This window comes from Durotheca rogersii, assembly GCF_024521655.1.
Source record: "Durotheca rogersii strain YMJ 92031201 chromosome Unknown GGS23scaffold_18, whole genome shotgun sequence".
In the NCBI taxonomy this organism is placed as follows: domain Eukaryota; kingdom Fungi; phylum Ascomycota; class Sordariomycetes; order Xylariales; family Xylariaceae; genus Durotheca; species Durotheca rogersii.
In genome coordinates this window covers 697,470-716,339 of record NW_026251249.1, presented here as the reverse complement: position 1 = coordinate 716,339, position 18,870 = coordinate 697,470, and the positions used below count along the sequence as shown (strand labels likewise).

General features: G+C 48.7%; 6 protein-coding genes across 6 annotated transcripts; 1 reads left to right on the top strand and 5 right to left on the bottom strand.

Moving 5' to 3' along the window:
* Positions 1-892: 892 nt before the first annotated feature.
* GGS23DRAFT_606341 (MFS general substrate transporter) lies at positions 893-3,727 on the bottom strand (the record flags this gene model as incomplete). The annotated part of the gene is made up of 3 exons (XM_051519895.1): positions 893-977; positions 1,959-3,317; positions 3,357-3,727. The coding sequence occupies 3 exons, from the start codon at positions 3,725-3,727 to the stop codon at positions 893-895; spliced, it is 1,815 nt and encodes a 604-aa protein (XP_051370196.1).
* Positions 3,728-4,973: 1,246 nt separating this feature from the next.
* GGS23DRAFT_612050 (uncharacterized protein) lies at positions 4,974-6,196 on the bottom strand. The gene has a single exon (XM_051520458.1). The coding sequence runs from the start codon at positions 5,818-5,820 to the stop codon at positions 5,104-5,106; it is 717 nt and encodes a 238-aa protein (XP_051370195.1). The 5' UTR covers positions 5,821-6,196; the 3' UTR covers positions 4,974-5,103.
* A 162-nt stretch (positions 6,197-6,358) lies between these two features.
* On the bottom strand, positions 6,359-7,153 carry GGS23DRAFT_612043 (uncharacterized protein; the record flags this gene model as incomplete). The annotated part of the gene is made up of 1 exon (XM_051520457.1): positions 6,359-7,153. The coding sequence occupies one exon, from the start codon at positions 7,151-7,153 to the stop codon at positions 6,359-6,361; it is 795 nt and encodes a 264-aa protein (XP_051370194.1).
* Positions 7,154-10,482: 3,329 nt separating this feature from the next.
* Positions 10,483-13,441, bottom strand: GGS23DRAFT_576974 (serine dehydratase alpha chain-domain-containing protein). Its single transcript, XM_051516897.1, has 2 exons — positions 12,617-13,441; positions 10,483-12,464 (listed from the first exon to the last, which is right to left on the bottom strand). Exons 1-2 carry the CDS (start codon positions 13,042-13,044, stop codon positions 10,739-10,741), a joined length of 2,154 nt encoding a protein of 717 aa, XP_051370193.1. The 5' UTR covers positions 13,045-13,441; the 3' UTR covers positions 10,483-10,738.
* A 361-nt stretch (positions 13,442-13,802) lies between these two features.
* On the top strand, positions 13,803-16,367 carry GGS23DRAFT_576971 (MBOAT-domain-containing protein). Its single transcript, XM_051516896.1, has 5 exons — positions 13,803-14,371; positions 14,431-14,498; positions 14,546-15,130; positions 15,192-16,050; positions 16,111-16,367. The coding sequence occupies exons 1-5, from the start codon at positions 14,116-14,118 to the stop codon at positions 16,215-16,217; spliced, it is 1,875 nt and encodes a 624-aa protein (XP_051370192.1). The 5' UTR covers positions 13,803-14,115; the 3' UTR covers positions 16,218-16,367.
* Positions 16,368-16,742: 375 nt separating this feature from the next.
* On the bottom strand, positions 16,743-17,953 carry GGS23DRAFT_598632 (uncharacterized protein; the record flags this gene model as incomplete). The annotated part of the gene is made up of 2 exons (XM_051518811.1): positions 16,743-17,504; positions 17,840-17,953. The coding sequence occupies 2 exons, from the start codon at positions 17,951-17,953 to the stop codon at positions 16,743-16,745; spliced, it is 876 nt and encodes a 291-aa protein (XP_051370191.1).
* Between the last annotated feature and the right edge of the window lie 917 nt (positions 17,954-18,870).

Here is an 18,870-nt window from a genome sequence, read left to right as displayed (position 1 = left end):
TTTCTTTTTTTACAATATACTTTCCCCGCTTTATCGGTATTCCCTTTTCCTTTACTATTTTCTTTATATATAAAGACGTACGTCGGGCTGATTTAATCAATTTTATAGATCTCTTATAAGAGATTTATAACGGCGAGGGTAATTAAAGCAATATAAAGAAATATTAACTTCATACTTTAGAAACCTACAACTCGGAAAACAGCCAAATCGAATTAGGAACCAATATAGCTTAGGTTTTCTAATTATTCGTTAATCAGCTCCACATTATAAATTAAAAATAATAAGGATAAACGAAGGTAACCTTAACTAACTCTTTTGTATGCCTCGTCTGCTTCGTTTGTATTATTAATAATGATACCTTCATCCTTTACGATATAACTATCTACGATCTTAAAAGAAGAAAAGCGGCTTTTAAAGTCGACCTTTATTAAGCCTTAAGCTATCGATCGGCGGAACCGTTCGATTTCTAAACCCGTTAATACCTCCTCGATAAGCCCACGGCCGCTTTAATCGTTATAATTTATACGGACTTAGCTTACCCAAAACGAATTATCGTTAACCCTAATAAGTTCTTCAAAGCTTAATTCGCTGTAATATTATATTCCTGTAAGTTTCGGAGATTACTTATTTTTAATATGATTAAAAACGGCGCTTTCGACCGGATAATATATACGTTTAGGTAATTACGGTAAGCATAGAAAAAGAATAATCTCGAGCCCTTTATAACCCTTTAATCCATATACTACGTTGTAATATTAGTTTTCTTTATCTTAAACTATCGTACGTACTATAGTTACTGATAAAGTATACTTTCGAGTGAGCTATCCGGGACTCTAGTCTCACGTAGGCTCTGCTTCTTCTTAATACAGGTACTTTTAATATAAATAAATTATTAAACTTTAATTCTAGGACGTTTAAAATTAATTCCCATTCTTCTTCTTCTAGGTTTTCTAAAAACGCAAGGCTTCTTAGATCGTCTTTAGGTAGGTTTATTTCTTTACCATAGAGGAACGAATTGCTCAAAATTCGAATTCGTGTAAGAATAGTTAACGTTTCTTTTAAAGAGGATTACTTTCCCAATACTCGTTCTCTAATAAAAGGTCGCCCATATCTTTCTTATTTAATTCTGTAATGAAAGAGCTATTAAGGTATTATAACCTAATTATTTTATAAATAATATACTCTAATTATAAAAAGGGTTGTAATATATTATGGAATTAAAATTAGATTTATAAAACCGATACTTTACTTATCTTTTAATACTTCAGCGTAAAATAATGCTTAAAAATAAAATATATCTAGATATTAATAATTAAAGAACTAAAGAATGATTATTTATAAAGAGAATATCATTTATTTTATATAGATTCTAATAAAAGTTTAATAAAATCCCTTCTCTTACAGCTAGTTACTTTTACAGTAACTGTTACCGGCCAAGTAACCGCCTACCGGCTATATAATCGGTACTAGGAATCTAAAAAGGTACCGGCTACGTAAGAAGAATTAAAGAAACTTATTTCCTATTATAAGTACGTTAATATTAGTATTATCCTGCTTCTTGTAATAGTATCTATTAATACTTTTTCTAATCGTAGTTTTCAATAGTTATCTACTGATAAACAAGTGGAATTAAAAACATAAATAAGCTTTAATATTCCTTAAATAAAAGAAGAAGCTACCTATACAAAAGGGCGCGCGAAGAGCTATCTTACGAGTAACTGGAGGAGAAGTAAAAGCAAGAAAAGGTTCTCTTTTCTCTAACTAACTAAATGAAAGTAAGTAATGAAAGCGTATATATAAAAGCTTCTATTGCTAAAGTTAGCAACGAAGAGAAATAACCTAAGGTACAACCTCTACGTAGCATTATTTTAATATAATTCTATTTTATATTCTGCTAAAGCTGCTAGTTTGTTAACACAGTGTCGGCAGGGTCGTCGTTTCGACGAAGGCTTTGCAACCCTGTCTTATGTTCCGTATGATCCTGACTAAGTTTCTTTTGAGGAATAAACGGTGCAAAGATTAACCCTACCCCAGCAAATGCCGTATACATAATGAACATGTCGCGTAGACTGTTCCAGTAGGCAGCCCGAGCAGCTTCTCCTTGAGCGCCTGGCAAGGAAGCGACGAGCCCAACGTTGCCGCCGGCGCTCCCACCCGAGAGCTGCCCGGCCAGCTCTGGGCCCAGTTGGGAGAGGAGAGTCAGGTACTGTCTATTCATACCGTTTTGGAACACCACACCGCCGATTACTACGGAAATGGATGTCGCAAGCTGGCGAATAAACCCAAATGTCGAAGTCATAGCCGCGATGTCGCGGGGTTCAACGGTTGTATGCAGCGCTACAAGAGGGGATTGGAAGTTTGGGCCTACACCGAGGCCTGCGATAATCTGATAGATAATGATCTTGGCCCAGTTTGGTTTGGCCTCGAGGCTGATGAGCAGACCGAAGCCGAGTGTCATGAAGACCATTCCGAATATGATCAGCGGCAGGTATTTGCCCGTTTTCCTCATAACCAAGCCCGAGATGACAGACATGAACGATAACGCTAGAACGTAGGGGAGTAGATAGACACCTGAGAGTAGCGACGAGACGCCGAGGACAGCTTGAAAATAGAGCGGCAAATAATAACTTCCAGATATGAAGACAATACCGTGGGCGATACAGACGGCAAAGGTTGAAATGTTCTTTCTGAACTTGAACAGTCGCAGCGGAATAACCGGATACTTGGCGTACCACCGCTCGACGACGGCGAAGAGGGCGATGGTGACAACGCCGAATACGATCAGGCAGATGGTAGGGGCCGAATTCCACGGGTAGGTGATGCCGCCGAACTCCAGGCCGAACAGGAACATGAGGGTGCCTCCAATGATCAAGAGACTGCCGAGCCAATCGACGGCGGCCAGGCCCTGCCGAACGGGGGTGCGCGGGTTGTGCAACTTGAGTACAAATAGGAGCACGGCGAAGCCGACGCCGCTGATGGGCAGATTCACGTAAAAGCACCAGCGCCAAGTGACCTGGGAGGTGAAGACGCCGCCGAGGATGGGGCCGATGGCGGACGCGATGGCCCACACCATGCCGAAGAAGGCGTAGTACATGCCTCGCTTACGCATCGAGACCAGGTCACTGACGCAGATGTTGGTGAGGACGACGATGCCGCCTCCGCCGACGCCCTGGATGGCGCGAGACGCGATGAGCATCCCGATGTTGATGCTCAGCGCACAGAGGAGCGACCCGATCCAGAAGATGGCGACGGCAGCTAGCAGGACGGGCTTACGGCCCCAGATATCGCTCACCTTCCCCCAGCTCGGGACAGTGGCGCTGTTGGCGAGCAGGTAGGCGGCACCGATCCAGGTGTACCCGGCGGGCGACCGGAACTGCTCGGTGATGGTTGGGATAGCGGTGGTGATGATGGTGACGTCGAGGGCGGCGAGGAAGAGCGCTGAGCACAAGGCGAACATAATGAGAGTCGTCTCCAACTTCGTCCGCCCAGCTTCGGGCTCCTCTTCTTTTGCCCCCGGCACAGCATCGCCGGGGGGTCCGTTGGATTGGACGACGGCCTCGGCGGATGCGCTGCTGTTCTTTGGGGCATCTTCCTCCTGCGCGGTACTCAAGGAAGAGCTTAGGTGGGTGGCGTGGCCGGATGTCTTCACTGCTTCCTCGAGGTCGTCGATTTTTTCGTCATCCCGAGCGGGAGGCGTAGAAGCCTCGCGATCCGGCGTGTCCTGCATATCTTACCCCGTCCGTGGAAACCCGACAACCAAATGGACATGCAATTCGAAACAAGATGAGAAGATATGCCTAAGCAGAAAGGCGAATGCAAAGACAAAACAAGGGGAGAGAGGATGGGGGGAAGAAATACGAGACGATATTTCACGATGTAGTAACTATGGTAAAAACGACCAGGAGCACCAAGCCACCTTTACTCTCTACCTAACCGATTTGGTTGTGAGTCGCGAGCAGCGTGTTGAGCCTTCGCACAAGGATAGAGAATCCACAGCCGGTAGATGAGTGGCCAGGCTGGCGGGAAGAGAGAGGGCCGAAAGCCGAAATGGAGGTGTGGAAGAGGTGGGAAAATAGAACCATGACAAATTCATGGAGACGCATACTACTTCATCTCCCTGCATAGAGCGCGAGCGTAATTTCCAGCCATCGCTACTCAACCGGGCAGGCATAGGATAGCGGGCAGGGCGGAGGGGAGAGATGGCAATAGAAGAAGAAACCGGGAATTCTGCATTGACCATCGATGGCCCGTCGAAAACCGGAGAGCTTCAGAATTAGAAGCCTACAGGACAGCCCATAGAGACTCGTGAGCTCAGCATAGAAGGGGCTGGCATAAATGAGCGGGGATTGTGAATCTCCTAGACGCGGCCGAGGGCGGCCGAAGAGGCGAAAAAGCGCAAGAGGAGGCGAGAGGGAAAACAACGAGGTGGCAAGGTGACAGGCGGTCAACAGGTGCGGGCGGGTGACAGGTAAAGCACCTAGAGAGAAGCCGTCGCAGATACGGAGTTTACGGCTGTGTAAACCCGAGGACAAGAGCAAGGGCGGCAAACTATGAAGACCCTTGCGAGACGTTGTTCTTAGTTCCGAGAGCTACCTACCTAGGTACATACCTACCTACCTACCTTGGGTATTTCCTAATTATATCCATGGGTACTAGTTGCATAATTAGAAAAGCATCCGCTCGGTTTGGTTGTGGTCACAATAGATAGATACCTCGCCCATCCCAAGAAACAGTCCTGTGGAATGCTACATGGGTTGTAGAAAGGTCGGTCAAATCAAACTAAGAGCTCAACTGATGATAGGACTAGATGAATTTCTGCAGCAAGTAATAGGATAAGAGGACCCTAGAGTCTCTCACAGTCTAGGTGCCCAGTACAGGTATATACCTACCTAGGTACCTTAAGTACTTATGAATACGGGGAGGACCGAATGCCGAGACCGGCTACAGCTTTCTCTCTATATAGAAATACATCTGGGTATTATATACCAACCTCAGCTCCTATCTATCAACCGAGAGCCCGTGGCCGAGGCTAACCTCAACTAACGAGGTCGGTCCAGCAGGTAGGCAGCGAGCCGGAGCGTAAAGTATCCAAGTAGACTCCTCTCACACGCGCGCCCACCACTTGGCGACAACGCGGCCGACGCGGTCCCGTGTTGGCGCGTGCCGGCGGGAGTCGCGCATCGCCTCGAGCTGGAGGTACAACAGCGTGTGGAATAGCACCCACGCCGCGTCGCACAGTGTCGCGTCCCGGACCCAGTATGCGAGCTCCCCGCCGCGCCGCTTCTCGCCCGCGCCAACCTCCGCCGCCCCGCTACCGCCGAGCTCAGCGTAGCACCGCAACACGAACCGCGCATACTGCGTGTCCACGTCCCAGGCCGCCGCCTCCGCTGCGAGCCGCGCCGGCAGCACCGTCGCCGCGAACCCCGCGTCGCGGCTGCGCGCGTGCACCGCGTCGTGTGCCGCCTGCCACTGCCCCGTCGGCGCCTCCCACCCCCACCTCCGCCCCACGAGGTGCCGCTCCCCAAATTCAATGAACGCCCTCTCCACCGCCGGGTGCGCCAGCAGGTTACACGCCCGCTGCCGCGACAGGAGGTCTGCTCCCGCCTCCTCGCAAAGCCCGAACACCGCCGCTAACTCCCCCGCCGCCGCGTCGAGGTGTGGTGGCTTCTTCTTGTACACCGCCCACACCCGGTCCCGCGCCGCATCAGGAAAGTCCTTCGGCGGCACGAACACCCTCAGCGAGCGCTTCGAGCCTGCAGTCGACATCGGCGTAGCCGATCCAATAAGGCGTTGAGTTTCGGGTTCGGTTTGCGAGGTCATTTTTCTTCTGTTTGTATGTATCTTCTGATTTATTTATTTGGGTTTGAACCTGCAGCGTTAGTGGTGGGTAGGGATAGATGCTACTGCTGATGAGATGTGACGATGAGCGAAGTAGATTGCAATCTCCAAGCAGGATAACCGGGGCTAGCCAGCATCATCGAGACTTTTATAAACTTGATGCGTGCGGCTCTCCGGCTTTGTTTTGCGTGAAGGTCTTCGAATGATGTTTTACCGAGACTGCTTTGTCCCTACCGTTTCTCAAACGTTAGATAAGGAAGTGAAAAAGCTCTCTGAGACATTTTTGCTAAGCTCTCCTATAAGAAACAAGAACGCTTTGTAAAGTCTACATAGAGAGAATTGTGACATAGAACAAAAGGGTGTGCTAACTTAGAGTACTCTCTTGCAAACAGGCTGCCAGCAATCAAAGAGAACTGAGAAGATGAATGAAACAGTGCTTAGAAACACCGCTTACCTTGGGAGCGCATTTACGTACAAAAGCATAAGGTGCATTTTATGTAGGTGAAATATTCGCTAGTTATTACCACAGTGTCATGCTAGGAAACCAGAACCAACCCTTCTCTGCTTTTCTCTCCAGAGCTCTCTTGTGTTTCTTTGCCGCCTTCTGGCGTCTCTCAAATTCCTCCTCCCCTTTAGCATGCACAGGGCCTGACTTCTTCGCCTGAGCGTAATCGTGGTCAAAGCTATGTGGATGCTGGCGGAGGTGGTCCTCTACGTAGAGGTTGCACTCATACTTGAGCTTAACGTAGAGGAGGTATGCAGCGGCCCATTTATCCACAGCATCCCAGGGATGGTAGAAAGGATTATCGCTACCAAATGAACCGGCATACATCGCCTGGAGGAACTCAAAGTCGCTGCCGCTAGCTGCCGTTCCATCATTGAAATGCCTGCGGTAGTTAAGCAAGCGTATGATGAAGGCACAAATGTAGTCAATCGGCTCCCAGGTAGCGAGAGGAAGTTTGCTCTCGGGGCATAAACCAACATACTCGTGAAATACCTCAGGGGTCTCGAAGACGTCCTGTAATGCCTCCACAACATCCTCCCAAGATGGTAAGGCGACCAAGAGGTTCTGGTTAAGCCACAGTCTCACAAAAGTTGACCACGCTTTTGCGTACTCTTCGCAATCGTAAAACTGAGCAAAGTCGTCTAGAGTCCACTGTACCATCCGCCATTGATCTCGTGATATATTTTGGTTAATCAAGCCGTAGGCTGTAGAGTAGAGACTTTGTAAATCAGCATCAAATGTCTCTTTTAGATCTACCTTGGAGGGTCCCCAGAATCTTAACAAGTTCCTAGTTACCATAGGAGGATCCATGGAAATAAACGATAAAATAGTTTCTTGTTGACAGTAGATATTGGTGAAATAATATGCTGAGACTTAATTTGTTTAGATTGCGCGTTGTACGTAGGATGAAATACAAGTTATAAAACTTGACATTTAATAAACAATACGACTTTCAATAAATTATACACTGTTATTAAACTATAATTAAGAATACTAACTCATCATAATACACTGTTATATGTATAATACATTGTTTAAATTCTGTTTCTTTATTATTACTACATATTACTGAGAACAAAGGCTAGTATATATTGAATAAATGCAACGTTGACACGCTGTTGGAAACTCGTATGGTAACAGTCTGCCCAACTGTCAGCAACTAGCCTATTGCCGATTGACGTAAATCACAATTGTAAACAGCTGCAATTAGTTGATCAGTTAGCTGAAACGGCAGCTAGGAAAGAAAACAAAAGTGAAAAAACTAAAAAATATAAATTGAAAGCATATTAAAAAACGAGTAAATTGCTATAGATTATAATATTTATAAAACTAAGTTTGATTAATGGAAATCTAAATGCGAGGCCTATAGAAATATTTATCTAAAAGGCTATGTAGCTAAGATTTACTATACTACTAAAATATTTCAAAGTTTAAAAATAATTATTATAAGAAATTATTTTATATTAAGTTATTAATTTAGTTTACTTTAAAGACTAACGGACTTGATTCTATTTAAAACCTAATTATCATAATATAGTAAGCCTTACTTGATTATTGGGTTTTCATATTTAATTATATAGTAATAATAGTAAAAGAAAAAACATTTCGTGCATATTAGTAGTAAATAAGTCAAGTAGATACTATATATTATCTAACTACAGACTTTACCTTTTCATACTACCCTACCTATTACTAAAAAATAATAAAAGTTACTACTTTTAACCATGTATAGCGTTATTAATTTAAGATTATAAGGGTTATAAGTTATATTATATAATTTCTTTTTATATAATTTTTAAATAAATATAAATTACGTAATATTCAAGCAGTAATATATACACTATACATAATTAAAGAAAGGAAATATTAATAAAATATATAATAATTACATATTTATAAATAGCATGCTAAATTTAATATACTTTTTAAATTTAAAATAAACACTTTTATAAAGTTTTTTAATATTGTAGTAGTGCGGTGAGACTAGGCTACATAGTCTTTCAAATGTATATTTATATAGGTCTCGCATTTATATTTTCATTAATTAGGCTTAAATATATATATATCAGGACCTATAGTTACTTACTCTTTTCTCAATGTCTCTTCTTAATTATTTTAGTCTCTCTTTTTTGTATTCTTCCTAGTTGCCGTTTCATCCAGCTAATCAACTGATTATAGCTGTGTCGCGTAAAACGTAGACGCCTACATTCACGCTTTGCGGTATGTAGGCTTATATAGGCTGGTTCAATTACTACGTAACAAGCTGTTTATAGCTGTAATCTAGTTCAATAGCACTAGGCTAGTTGTTGGCAGTTGAGTTGACCTTGCCTTACGTGTCTTCATCACAGCGTGCCCACGCTGCTCCTGTCCATGAAGCATAGAGACGTTTAAAGTATTTCTAAAGAATACTCAGAATATTGAGATTAACGATATACTTACGTTTAATTACGAATATTATAAACTTGCGATAAATAAGAAAGTAATCTCGCAACGATTATTATTATATTATTCGTTACGCTCTTTTTAATATATATATGAGGATTTATTTAACTTTTCAGATAGATACGACAGCTTTAAATAAATATAATGTGATACCTTAAATAGAAACTCTTAAGATGTCGCGTAAAACGTAGACACCTACATTTACGCTTTGCAGTATGTAGGCTTATATAGGCTGGTTTAACTACTCCGTAATATACCCCCTAGTTTTTAAATACCCTAGTAGGTAGGTAATAACTGCTAACGTCCGACCGCCTCTTTTTTAGGGGCCCCTCGTAGAGAATCAAACCTCCTACCTCTTAGCGCGACGCCTTACTACTAGTTCTAGTCTAGCTCTAGGGCTTTACCGCGTAAGGGGCTACGCTTACTACGCCCGTATACGCGTAATTAAAGGAACCGAACCACTAAACCAAAGCACCTTGGAGCGCTAACCGGGCTCATAACTATCGCGTAAAATGTAGACGCCTATATTTACACTTTACGGTATGTAGGCTTATATAGGCTAGTTCAACTACTCCGTAATATAAAAATAAATAAGTTTATTTAGTTATATAAATTATTCGATTCTTTAAGAGATAGGTACTATAATAGTACAGTAGAACATACTCTTTTAATATGTTACGTAATACGTTGCGATAGACCTTAAAACTATATTGAGCAACTATAGCTCCCGTAAGTATAGACTATATTATAATTAGAATTATTACTTTATTAAATTATTAACTTATTACGTAGCTATATGAAGGAGCTACGTACGCGAGAGCGCGCGCAGAGAGCTATCTCACAAGTAACGAGAGAAGGAGCAAAAGGAGAGAAAAGGTCGTCGATCTATCTAAGAACGAGCTAAAGGAGTAGAAGTAACGGAGCAAATATATAGGAGCTCCTATTACTAAGGTAAGCAACGAAGAGGAACAACCTAAGAAGCCACCTTTACGTTACATAACTTTATTATTTTTACTTTAATTTAGGAATTGTTTTCATTACTCAATTTATCATTATTTAATTAGTATATTTATTAGAGTTATAAATGCTGAAGTCGCTTCGTCGTATTATAATAACTAAATAAGTAACTGTTACATTTAGTTCTTTTTCTCTTTTTACTTTCTTTACCTTCGAGCTAGTGATTACTATATCTCTAGAACTGAAAGATATACTTAAGATACGATAACTATATTAAATTCCTAGTTTTCGATTAATAAAGTAATATTAACTTCATTTATCTTAAACTATCGTACGTATTATAATTACTAATAAAGTATGCTTTCGAGTAAGCTGTCCAGAACCTTAGTATCGCGTACGCTTAGCTCCTTCTTACTATTCACAGTGCTTCTTTCTTGATGCCTGATTGCCTTAGGATACTATAAGTATATCCTTCAAACGGTAACCGTTTTAATTCATCTCGTTTCTAGTTATATAAGCAACCGCCTTTCGCTAAGTACTTATTTGTTTATTTTTTTTTTTCAAAAAAGTAAGTACTTGTTTTTCTTACTATGAGAATATATTTATTACCTAGCTTTGGGATTTTATTATAATACTACTATATAAAATCCTTAATACTATATTCTTGTAACTAAGCTTTATCTTGTGTATATATTACAAGATTCAGCATTTAAATAATATCTGCAACAAGACGAAACAGCCACTGTAATAGCATTTATTCCATTTATTACTTTATAAAACATAGTAATATACGCCGTACCTCTATCTATATATCGTATACACAAGTCTACCTAAATCCTTTATATTTATATACTACCTTAGCGCGTAGACTCTAACTCAAAACTTGCCCTTTATAGTGAGTGTATTTACCTTCGCCCTCAACCGCGAATGCTTCTTAGTTCTCCTTGTATTATAAAAAAAGAAACGTTCTCTTAACCCACTCACGAGAATCAAGAGTCAACAGTCGGGGACGCTGACGGGGATGTTGAGTGGCACGCTAGTAGCTAGACCACTGAGGCTCGTCTCCTTGAACTCGTTTCTCATGCCTTTAGCAGTGAGGCGCATAGCGCGAATAGCATCGTCGAGCCGAACCTTCTGGGTGCCCGTCTTGCTGCTTAGGGCTAGGTTCGCGCTTGAGATGGCCTTCACTGCGCCGAGGGCGTTGCGCTCGATACAAGGCGCCTGTACTAACCCGCCGATAGGATCGCACGTCAGGCCAAGGTTGTGCTCAATACCGATCTCGGCCGCCTGCTCGATCGCCTCGGGGCTCGCACCCATGCATGCCGCGAAGGCGCCAGCCGCCATGGAGCAGGCTACTCCGACTTCAGCCATGCATCCACCTTCCGCTGCCGAGATAGTGGCCCCGCGCTTGTACAGCATGCCTATGGCGGCCGCGGTCAGAAGGAATGTCATAATATCGCGTTCTGTGTCGTCGCTGATAAATTCGATAGTGTACTTTAGCACGGCAGGGATGATTCCTGCCGCGCCGTTTGTCGGCGCCGTCACGACTCGCCCACCCGCCGCATTCGTCTCGTTCACTGCGATTGCGTACATAGTTAAGTAATCCATCGCCGGGAATGTGGTGCGGCGCGGGAGGCACGGCATGATGGGGTGGTAAATAGCGCCGTGTATCCGTTGGGGTCTCCGCTTGTTAATCGGGCGCTTTCGATCTAGTGTGGCTGGAGTCGACGTCACCGGCTCTAGTGGTGGTGCTTCGCCATCGCTACCATTCTGGGACGACAGTTGCTGTTCCCCCTGGACTGTGTCATCAACCCGGGCGTGCGACGGGTACAGCCCTCTCGTTAACCGTCTATACAGGCCCGGCGCCCGTCTATGAAGCTTAAGCGACCCCGGAAGTATTGCATCGAGAGGCGCCTGGACACCTTCGAGTATGCTGTCGTCCATAACCTCCCAAATGCGCATCACTTTTCTAAATATCTCATCGTCTGTGTACCCATGACTCTTCTCGTTTTCGTAAACCAACTGCGCAATAGTTAAATTGTGCTTGTTACACAGCGCCAACAGGCTCTGGGCGTCGTGAAACGGGTAGCGAGGTTGTCGTTCAGCCGTTTTAGTATTGGTGACTTCAGCGTCCGCGTCTCCTGTCGCAGGCTCCATAGAAGAGAGGGATCCGGATTGACTCGAATGAGCTCCTTCTAAAGTCATTGGCTCGTCGGCAGGATCACTGGCGTGGGACTTAACCTCGGGACCAGTTCTTCGATCCCCCGCTGCATTAGCTCGTCTGATTTCTTTGTAGAACATGTTCTCGGCCAGGTCTGCCGGGTGCCCACCGGAGCTCTCGGATTGGAGTTCTTTAGTGTTCGAGGTATCCTTTGCGGCCTGGACTGCTGCTGCTGTGGTGGCCGCGGTGGACAACGCACCGTTGACGACGAAGCCACCACCTACGCTGAATAGATCATTAGTTGCCAGCATATTCCCCTCGTTGTCGAACGCCATAAAGCGCATGCCATTACTATGCATGGGCAATTTCTTGCCCCACTCCCATTTGAAATCGCGGTCGTAGTCGAAGTCAATTTGTCTCGCCTTGCCTTGGGGAAGCCTGTGACCCAGGAATAACTTCTTCTCCTTTTTGATCCGCTCAAAACGAGTGGGCACATAGGACGTGTCTACAGTTTCCACATTCGCACCCTCGAGGCCGAGCAGAAGCGCAGAAGGCGTCATGCTGCGGAAAGTCCCAGAATCAGCAGGTGTCCTCTTCAGCAAATACATCGAACTAAGAGAGATCTAAGTCGGGTGCCGTGGAGGCTTTACTCTAGCAACAAGATAGGTAGAGAGATGGCCGAACCTTAAGGAAGAGGAAGTGTTGAAACTTACTGGCCCTCGCCGGTGAGTGCAAGACTGCCGTAGATGGAAATGCGTATCATGCCCACATTTTCTAACAGGCCAGCCTCGATGAGATCAGTAACGAAGATACCACCTGCCCGCATCGGCCCAACTGTGTGGGAAGAGGAAGGGCCGATGCCGATGGAGAAAAGGTCGAAGGCTGAGATGACCGCATGCTCATGGTCGGCTTCGCTATAGGTGCCCGGCTGAGCATCTTCACTGTCGTCGGGACTGGACGAAGGCACGCTGAAATATCGAGTCGGCCACAGGCGGGATGAAGTCTTCACCGCCTGTCCCCGTTCACGCCGACATGTGCCGGCGGTACTGGTCCGCCATCTACGCGCGAGTCGGCGAGAGGGTCCGATGACAGCCGCGCGGCGGAACAGACGCGGCTGCTGCTGAAGGACCGCCCTACTCATCGCGAGCGATCGTTAGACTTAACGAGACGGGGCGTATCCCAACTTCACGTCATCGGAAGAGGAGGAAGGAAGAAAACCAAAGAAGGGAGGGGGGGGGGGAGGCATACAGAGCGGTATGTGGGGAGGGAGAAGGGTATTTCCATAGAGCGAAGGCAGTGAGTCGATGTTGTTGTTGGTGATGATAATGATAATGATGATAACAGCTAGCCTCATAGGAGGGTCCGTCCAAGGGATCGGCCCTACCATCCCGATGAGCGGAGCAGAGGCGGATGCCTATACGCTGGTTGATGTTGTCGTCTTTCTTCATCTTGATACTGACCATAAGCAAGCGAGACCCAATCGCAGCACGGCGATTTCCAAATTTCGAATCACGTCGGGGTGGATCTAGGAGGGATACGCTTGGACCAATAGGCGTCGATGTCTCGCTACATTGTTTGTACCTGCCTACAGGTGTGGAGGGGTATCTTAATTCTACGGGAAGGCAGGTAGATACCTAAGGTACCTCGTGTGGTGCCGGAGGTACTACTACATGTAGGTAGAGGTACCTAAGGTGAGCTATACTCATACTCTCCAGCTTCTGTTGTGGCAGGATTGGTACGTACCTCTCGTAAGGCTCATTCGTACCTCATCTGTAAGTATGGGTACCTATACACGACATTTTGAGACTAGAACCCCGAAGGCCAAGTATGAGGTACTTGGGCTTTTAGTAAATCCCCGATCCTGCTTACCACCCTATACCGAGGTACCTACCTACCTACCTCATACCAACCAACCAAGCCTGCTGCGTCCTGCTCAAAATATCCTGTCCTCTCCTGGCTCTGTGCCGAGTCCACAGCAATCAACACGGACACATGCCTACAACCTTGCACTCTCACTCTATCATCGCATACTCTAGCGAGGCGATATCACAGTCGACCTCCTCGGATCGCGTTCTCTGCCTGTTGCTTTCGCCATCCCGCCTTCCTGGAGAGCATGCACCGTCACTGTTGACAGCCTCGATTTTCATGCACATGTCTTGAATACCAACATTTGCAGCTTCAGGCGCACCGGCCTGGCCTTTCTTCTTCCGCCATGGGCCTCCTCTCCTTCTTCCGAGCCACCTACGATCTCGATACCCTCGACACTCGCTTTACCAACTCCTCCTCGACCCCCTACAGCGCCGTCATAGAAGCCCGAAACGACCCAGCCTCGAGCAAGGAGAGAGCTGCCAAGTGGAGTGGTCAAGCCCAGCCCTCGAAATGGCATACCCCGGAGTTCATCTTCTACCGTGTATTCATGCTCTGCGTCCTTCCTTACATGTTCTGGATCGCCTACGATGCCTCGAGAAGTACGCTCTTCAAACCGAAGCCCCATCTCTTCTGACATGAGTTAACCTGTGTTCACCAGCGACGGACCCCAAATATGCCAAGTATGAGCACTTGCTCGCTCCGGGATGGATTCCTGGCCGCAAGATCGTGGGCGTTCCCACGCCTCGGAAACGGCACTTGCTAACAGCCGGCAGGACACCTCCGATTCCCAGTACCACACCTTCCGATCCAATCTACCGTATATGGCCGCCTTGCTTGTCCTACACCCGCTTCTTCGCCGGCTCTATATCGCAATCGTGTACCGATCGAGTTCGGCGGAGCGGTCGTCGCGGCCCACGCCAGAGGAGGCAGACCAACGATTGAATCAACGGGCAACTTTTGACTTCGGTTTCGCACTCATATACCTCATTGCGCTCCACGGGATTTCCATTGTTAAAATCCTCGCGATCCTCTATGCGAACTACCAGATCGCGGCAGCATTACCTCGAAAATTTATACCCGCCGCGACATGGGTGTTCAACGTAGGTATCCTATTTACCAATGATCTATGCAAGGGGTACAGATTGGGGGATTTGGCTGTCTGGATCTCGGGTCCCCCGGTTCATAGCTCGCTCATAGATTCTGATCCCGCATTGGTATCCTGGGGTAGGTGGGTCGATAGTTATGGCGGTCTCATGAGCAGGTGGGAGATCCTCTTCAACCTTACCGTCTTACGCCTGATCAGCTTCAATCTGGACTACTACTGGAGCCTCGATCGCAGGAGCTACAGCCCCATCGAGGTGAGTCGCGCAACAGCGCACGGAAAGGGATTATCGAGACGGTACTAATGCGCCTAAGAAGAAGCAAGTCGACCCGGCTTCTCTGAGTGAACGGGATCGCGTACAGATCCCGGCGCAAGCCAAGGACTACTCGTTCAGGAACTATCTCGCGTATGCCATCTACGCACCCCTATATCTAACGGGCCCGATCATCACTTTCAACGACTTCATCTCTCAGCAGCGGTACAAGCCCGCCACGATCGAAACCCCGCGCACGATCCGCTACGGAGTGCGCCTCCTCCTCACCCTGGTCGCCATGGAAGTGATCTTGCACTACGACTACGTGCAGGCCATCTCGAAAGCGGCCCCGGTGTGGGCCGAGTACACGCCCGCCCACCTAGGCCTGTTCAGCTATTTCAACCTGCATCTCATCTGGCTAAAACTGCTGCTGCCGTGGCGGCTCTTCCGGCTCTGGGCGCTCGTTGACGGTATCGACCCACCCGAGAACCTGGTCCGGTGCGTCAGTGACAATTGGAGCACGTTGGCCTTCTGGCGCAGCTGGCACCGTAGCTTCTACCGCTGGTCCCTCCGCTACATCTACGTGCCCCTCGGAGGCTCGAGCTTCCGGAACCTCCGCGAGGCGGCCCGGTCCGTGCTCACCTACGTGCTTGTCTTCACCTTCGTGGCCCTCTGGCACGACATCCAGATGCATCTCCTCATCTGGGGCTGGCTCGTCGTCTTCTTCATGCTACCCGAGATGGTGACCGGCTTCGCCTTCCCCAAGAGGAACTGGGAAGGCAGACCCACCGCCTACCGCATGCTCTGCTGCGTCGGCGCTGTGGGCAACGTGCTGATGATGATGACAGCCAACCTAGTCGGCTTCGCCGTCGGCGTAGACGGTTTGAAGAGCATCATAGCAGGCATACTGAGAGATTTCTCTGGCAAGTCCCTCCCCCCCTCATCCTCGCTACCGGACAACTGCTGACAATAGTGCCGTATAGGGTTCGCCTTCCTGATGGGGTCCTTCTCGGTATTGTTCGTCGCCGTGCAAATCATGTTTGAAGTCAGGGAATCGGAGCTGAGGCGCGGTATCAATTTGAAATGTTGATCTTGGGAGACCGTTCAACTTTTGACATAGCTACTACATACGTAATAGGTCTGGTACTACTAATATCACTTACCCCCTCCTGTACGAATAAGAAGACGGAATTATGAAGTATTCGACCGGAGTCCCTTTATACAATGTAGATGATTATATATATGTATATATATTGCAGCTAAACGTGGCATTACTCGTTTTAACCTATATACGACTCGCGCCTGAGGGTATCTCGCAAAAGGCGATAACAGAAAAAGATGAAAAGAGGACAAGAAGAGGGGAGAGGAGCGCATGCGCAACCCATGCCCGAATCTTTCTCCTCTCTGAATTAAATAATCTATGGCATTCGCTCAGCCAACTGCTTAATCCACCATACGCGTATTCTCATCGTAACGCCATCCACACGTAACCGAGTGTCCAAGCACTAAGTCTCCGCTGCTAACCGCCCTCCCTCCACATACCGCAACCCGTATACGAATAGCCAAATCCCTGGTCGCCAGCTGGCCACCGCTTGGCCGCTAGTCGGGCGAGGGCTCACTTATGCACGAGAGACTCGAGGCCGGAGACGCGACCCATCTCGAGTTCGTCGTGAACGGGGACGGGGGAGGGGCCGGCGAACTTGCCGCGGCAGCCGAGGCGGTCCTCGACGAGCCAGCGGCGGAGGGCGATGAGGTACCTGACGAGGACGAAGACGAGGACGGTGACAGCGGCGATGCCGACGATGTAGGCGGGGACGAGGGGGCCGGCGGCGCCGTCGTGGGCCGGGTCGGGGTCGAGGAAGGCGTAGGGGTAGAAGCCGCGGACGGCGCGGATGAGGTAGGCGAGGGCGAGGTAGAGGGCCATGAGGACGACGAGCCAGAGGGCGTGGAGCCAGGGCGGGGGGCGGGTGCGGGGGAGGGCGATCTCGACGAGGGCGAAGGCGCTGTTGAGGGCGTGCTCGGAGACGTTGGACCAGGCGGCGTAGACGGAGGGGAACCAGGCGCGGCCGAAGGGGTAGATGACGGCCCAGTAGACGACAGTGACGAGGAAGGGCAGGGTGACGACGGTGGTGTAGAAGAAAGCGTGCAGGGCCTGCAGCGGGCGGGGCCAGCGGCCGAGGGGGGGGCCGCGCGCGGGCGGCGCGGCCAGGTACGACAGCGTGTGCAGCGCGGCGGCGAGCTGGTAGAAGGCGATGCCCCAGTACGTGAGCACGGTGAAGAAGGAGAAGCTGTCGCGCGCCTTCTGGCAACCGCCGAGCTCCTCGTGCGCGCACAGGTAGCCGATGTCGAAGAGCAGCGTGACGAAGGCGTAGAGGCACTGGGAGAGGAAAGTTGGGCGGCGGTCAGCGGTGGGTGGGTGGCTATGGATCTGGAGAGGGAGAGGGCGGGAATGAAAGAGAGAGGGGGGGAGCAGAAGAACAGGAGACGGAGCTCTTGCATGGCCGGCCCGTGGCGGCGTGCACGCTCCGCAGCAGCCAGCGACCATCGCAGCGACGATCAGACCCCGATTGCCAGGGACGCCGCATTTTCTCTTCTTTTGGGGGTTCAACACCGCCATCACTAGCACTATCATAACAGTTGTTCCCCTCTTTCGTCACGAAACCCCACGAGGGAAAAGGCAAGATGGGTAAAATGGTATAAAGCGCAACTCACCATGAGGGCGCGGAGGCCGAACAGGACGCGCGGCGACACGAGCCACGACGTGACGAAGCGGTGCGTCGGGTCCCAGGGCCCGGGGCCGAAGGCGAAGGGGTTGCGCAGCCCCATGGTCGGCTGCGGCGGTCTGGCTAGCGATCCGGGCCCGATCGCATTCGCTTTCTCGTGGCGCTGTCGCGATGTCGTCGTCGTCGTCGACGCTGATGTTTACGGATGTGGATATGTATTCGGCGTTCTCGCGTGCCCTTCTTCTTGTTCTTTTTCCCGCTCTTTTCTCTTCCAAGTATATAGAACTCGCGTGTCCTAGCCCCGCGTGTTCCCCTCCTGCGCGTCTCGCGCGCGATCGCGTGGGATGTCTGGTTTGTTGTCGTGGCAGCGGTGGCGGTGGCGGCAGCGGTGGTTGGGGTGTTAGTGGGCGAGGCTGGGTATGGCGAAGGCGCGCGAGAAAGACGGAGTGATTGATTCGATGCTAGTAGGTAGGTATATATACACCTATATAAGCGCGCAGGGCCAAAGACACGCAGCGCCCTTCACATGTTGTTGGTCGCGGGGGCGGGCGAGAAGAAGAAGAGGCAGCACAGGATATGTCCGCATACATATGCAAATTGTTGGGACGAAATGCTACGTGGGAGCGCGCCGTCCAAACTTGGCTTCCAACGTCCCGGACAACGGCTTGCAACTCCATCAACCCGGACCACACACGCCGACGACAGACAACCTGTCAGACAAGACCAAAGCGACGCGGAGAGGGATACCGAAATGCGCCTAGGTACCTTGGGTCAATTCCATTTATTCAGGAGGGTATACATCAGACTACTACGCAGTCGGGCTAGCCATGTACCCTGCCCGCCAAGAGCGCGCTCTGTACCTGATCGCCTCGATTCGCCTCGACGCGCCTCGATACGTATAAATAACTAGGTACGTGGGCATATGCGACACTCGCTCCGCCTCCTCCCCCCCCCCCCCCCCCCTCTCCCCTCTCTCCCCTCCACTCCCTCCCAATGGGCGACGAAGCCGGTGGGGACGGT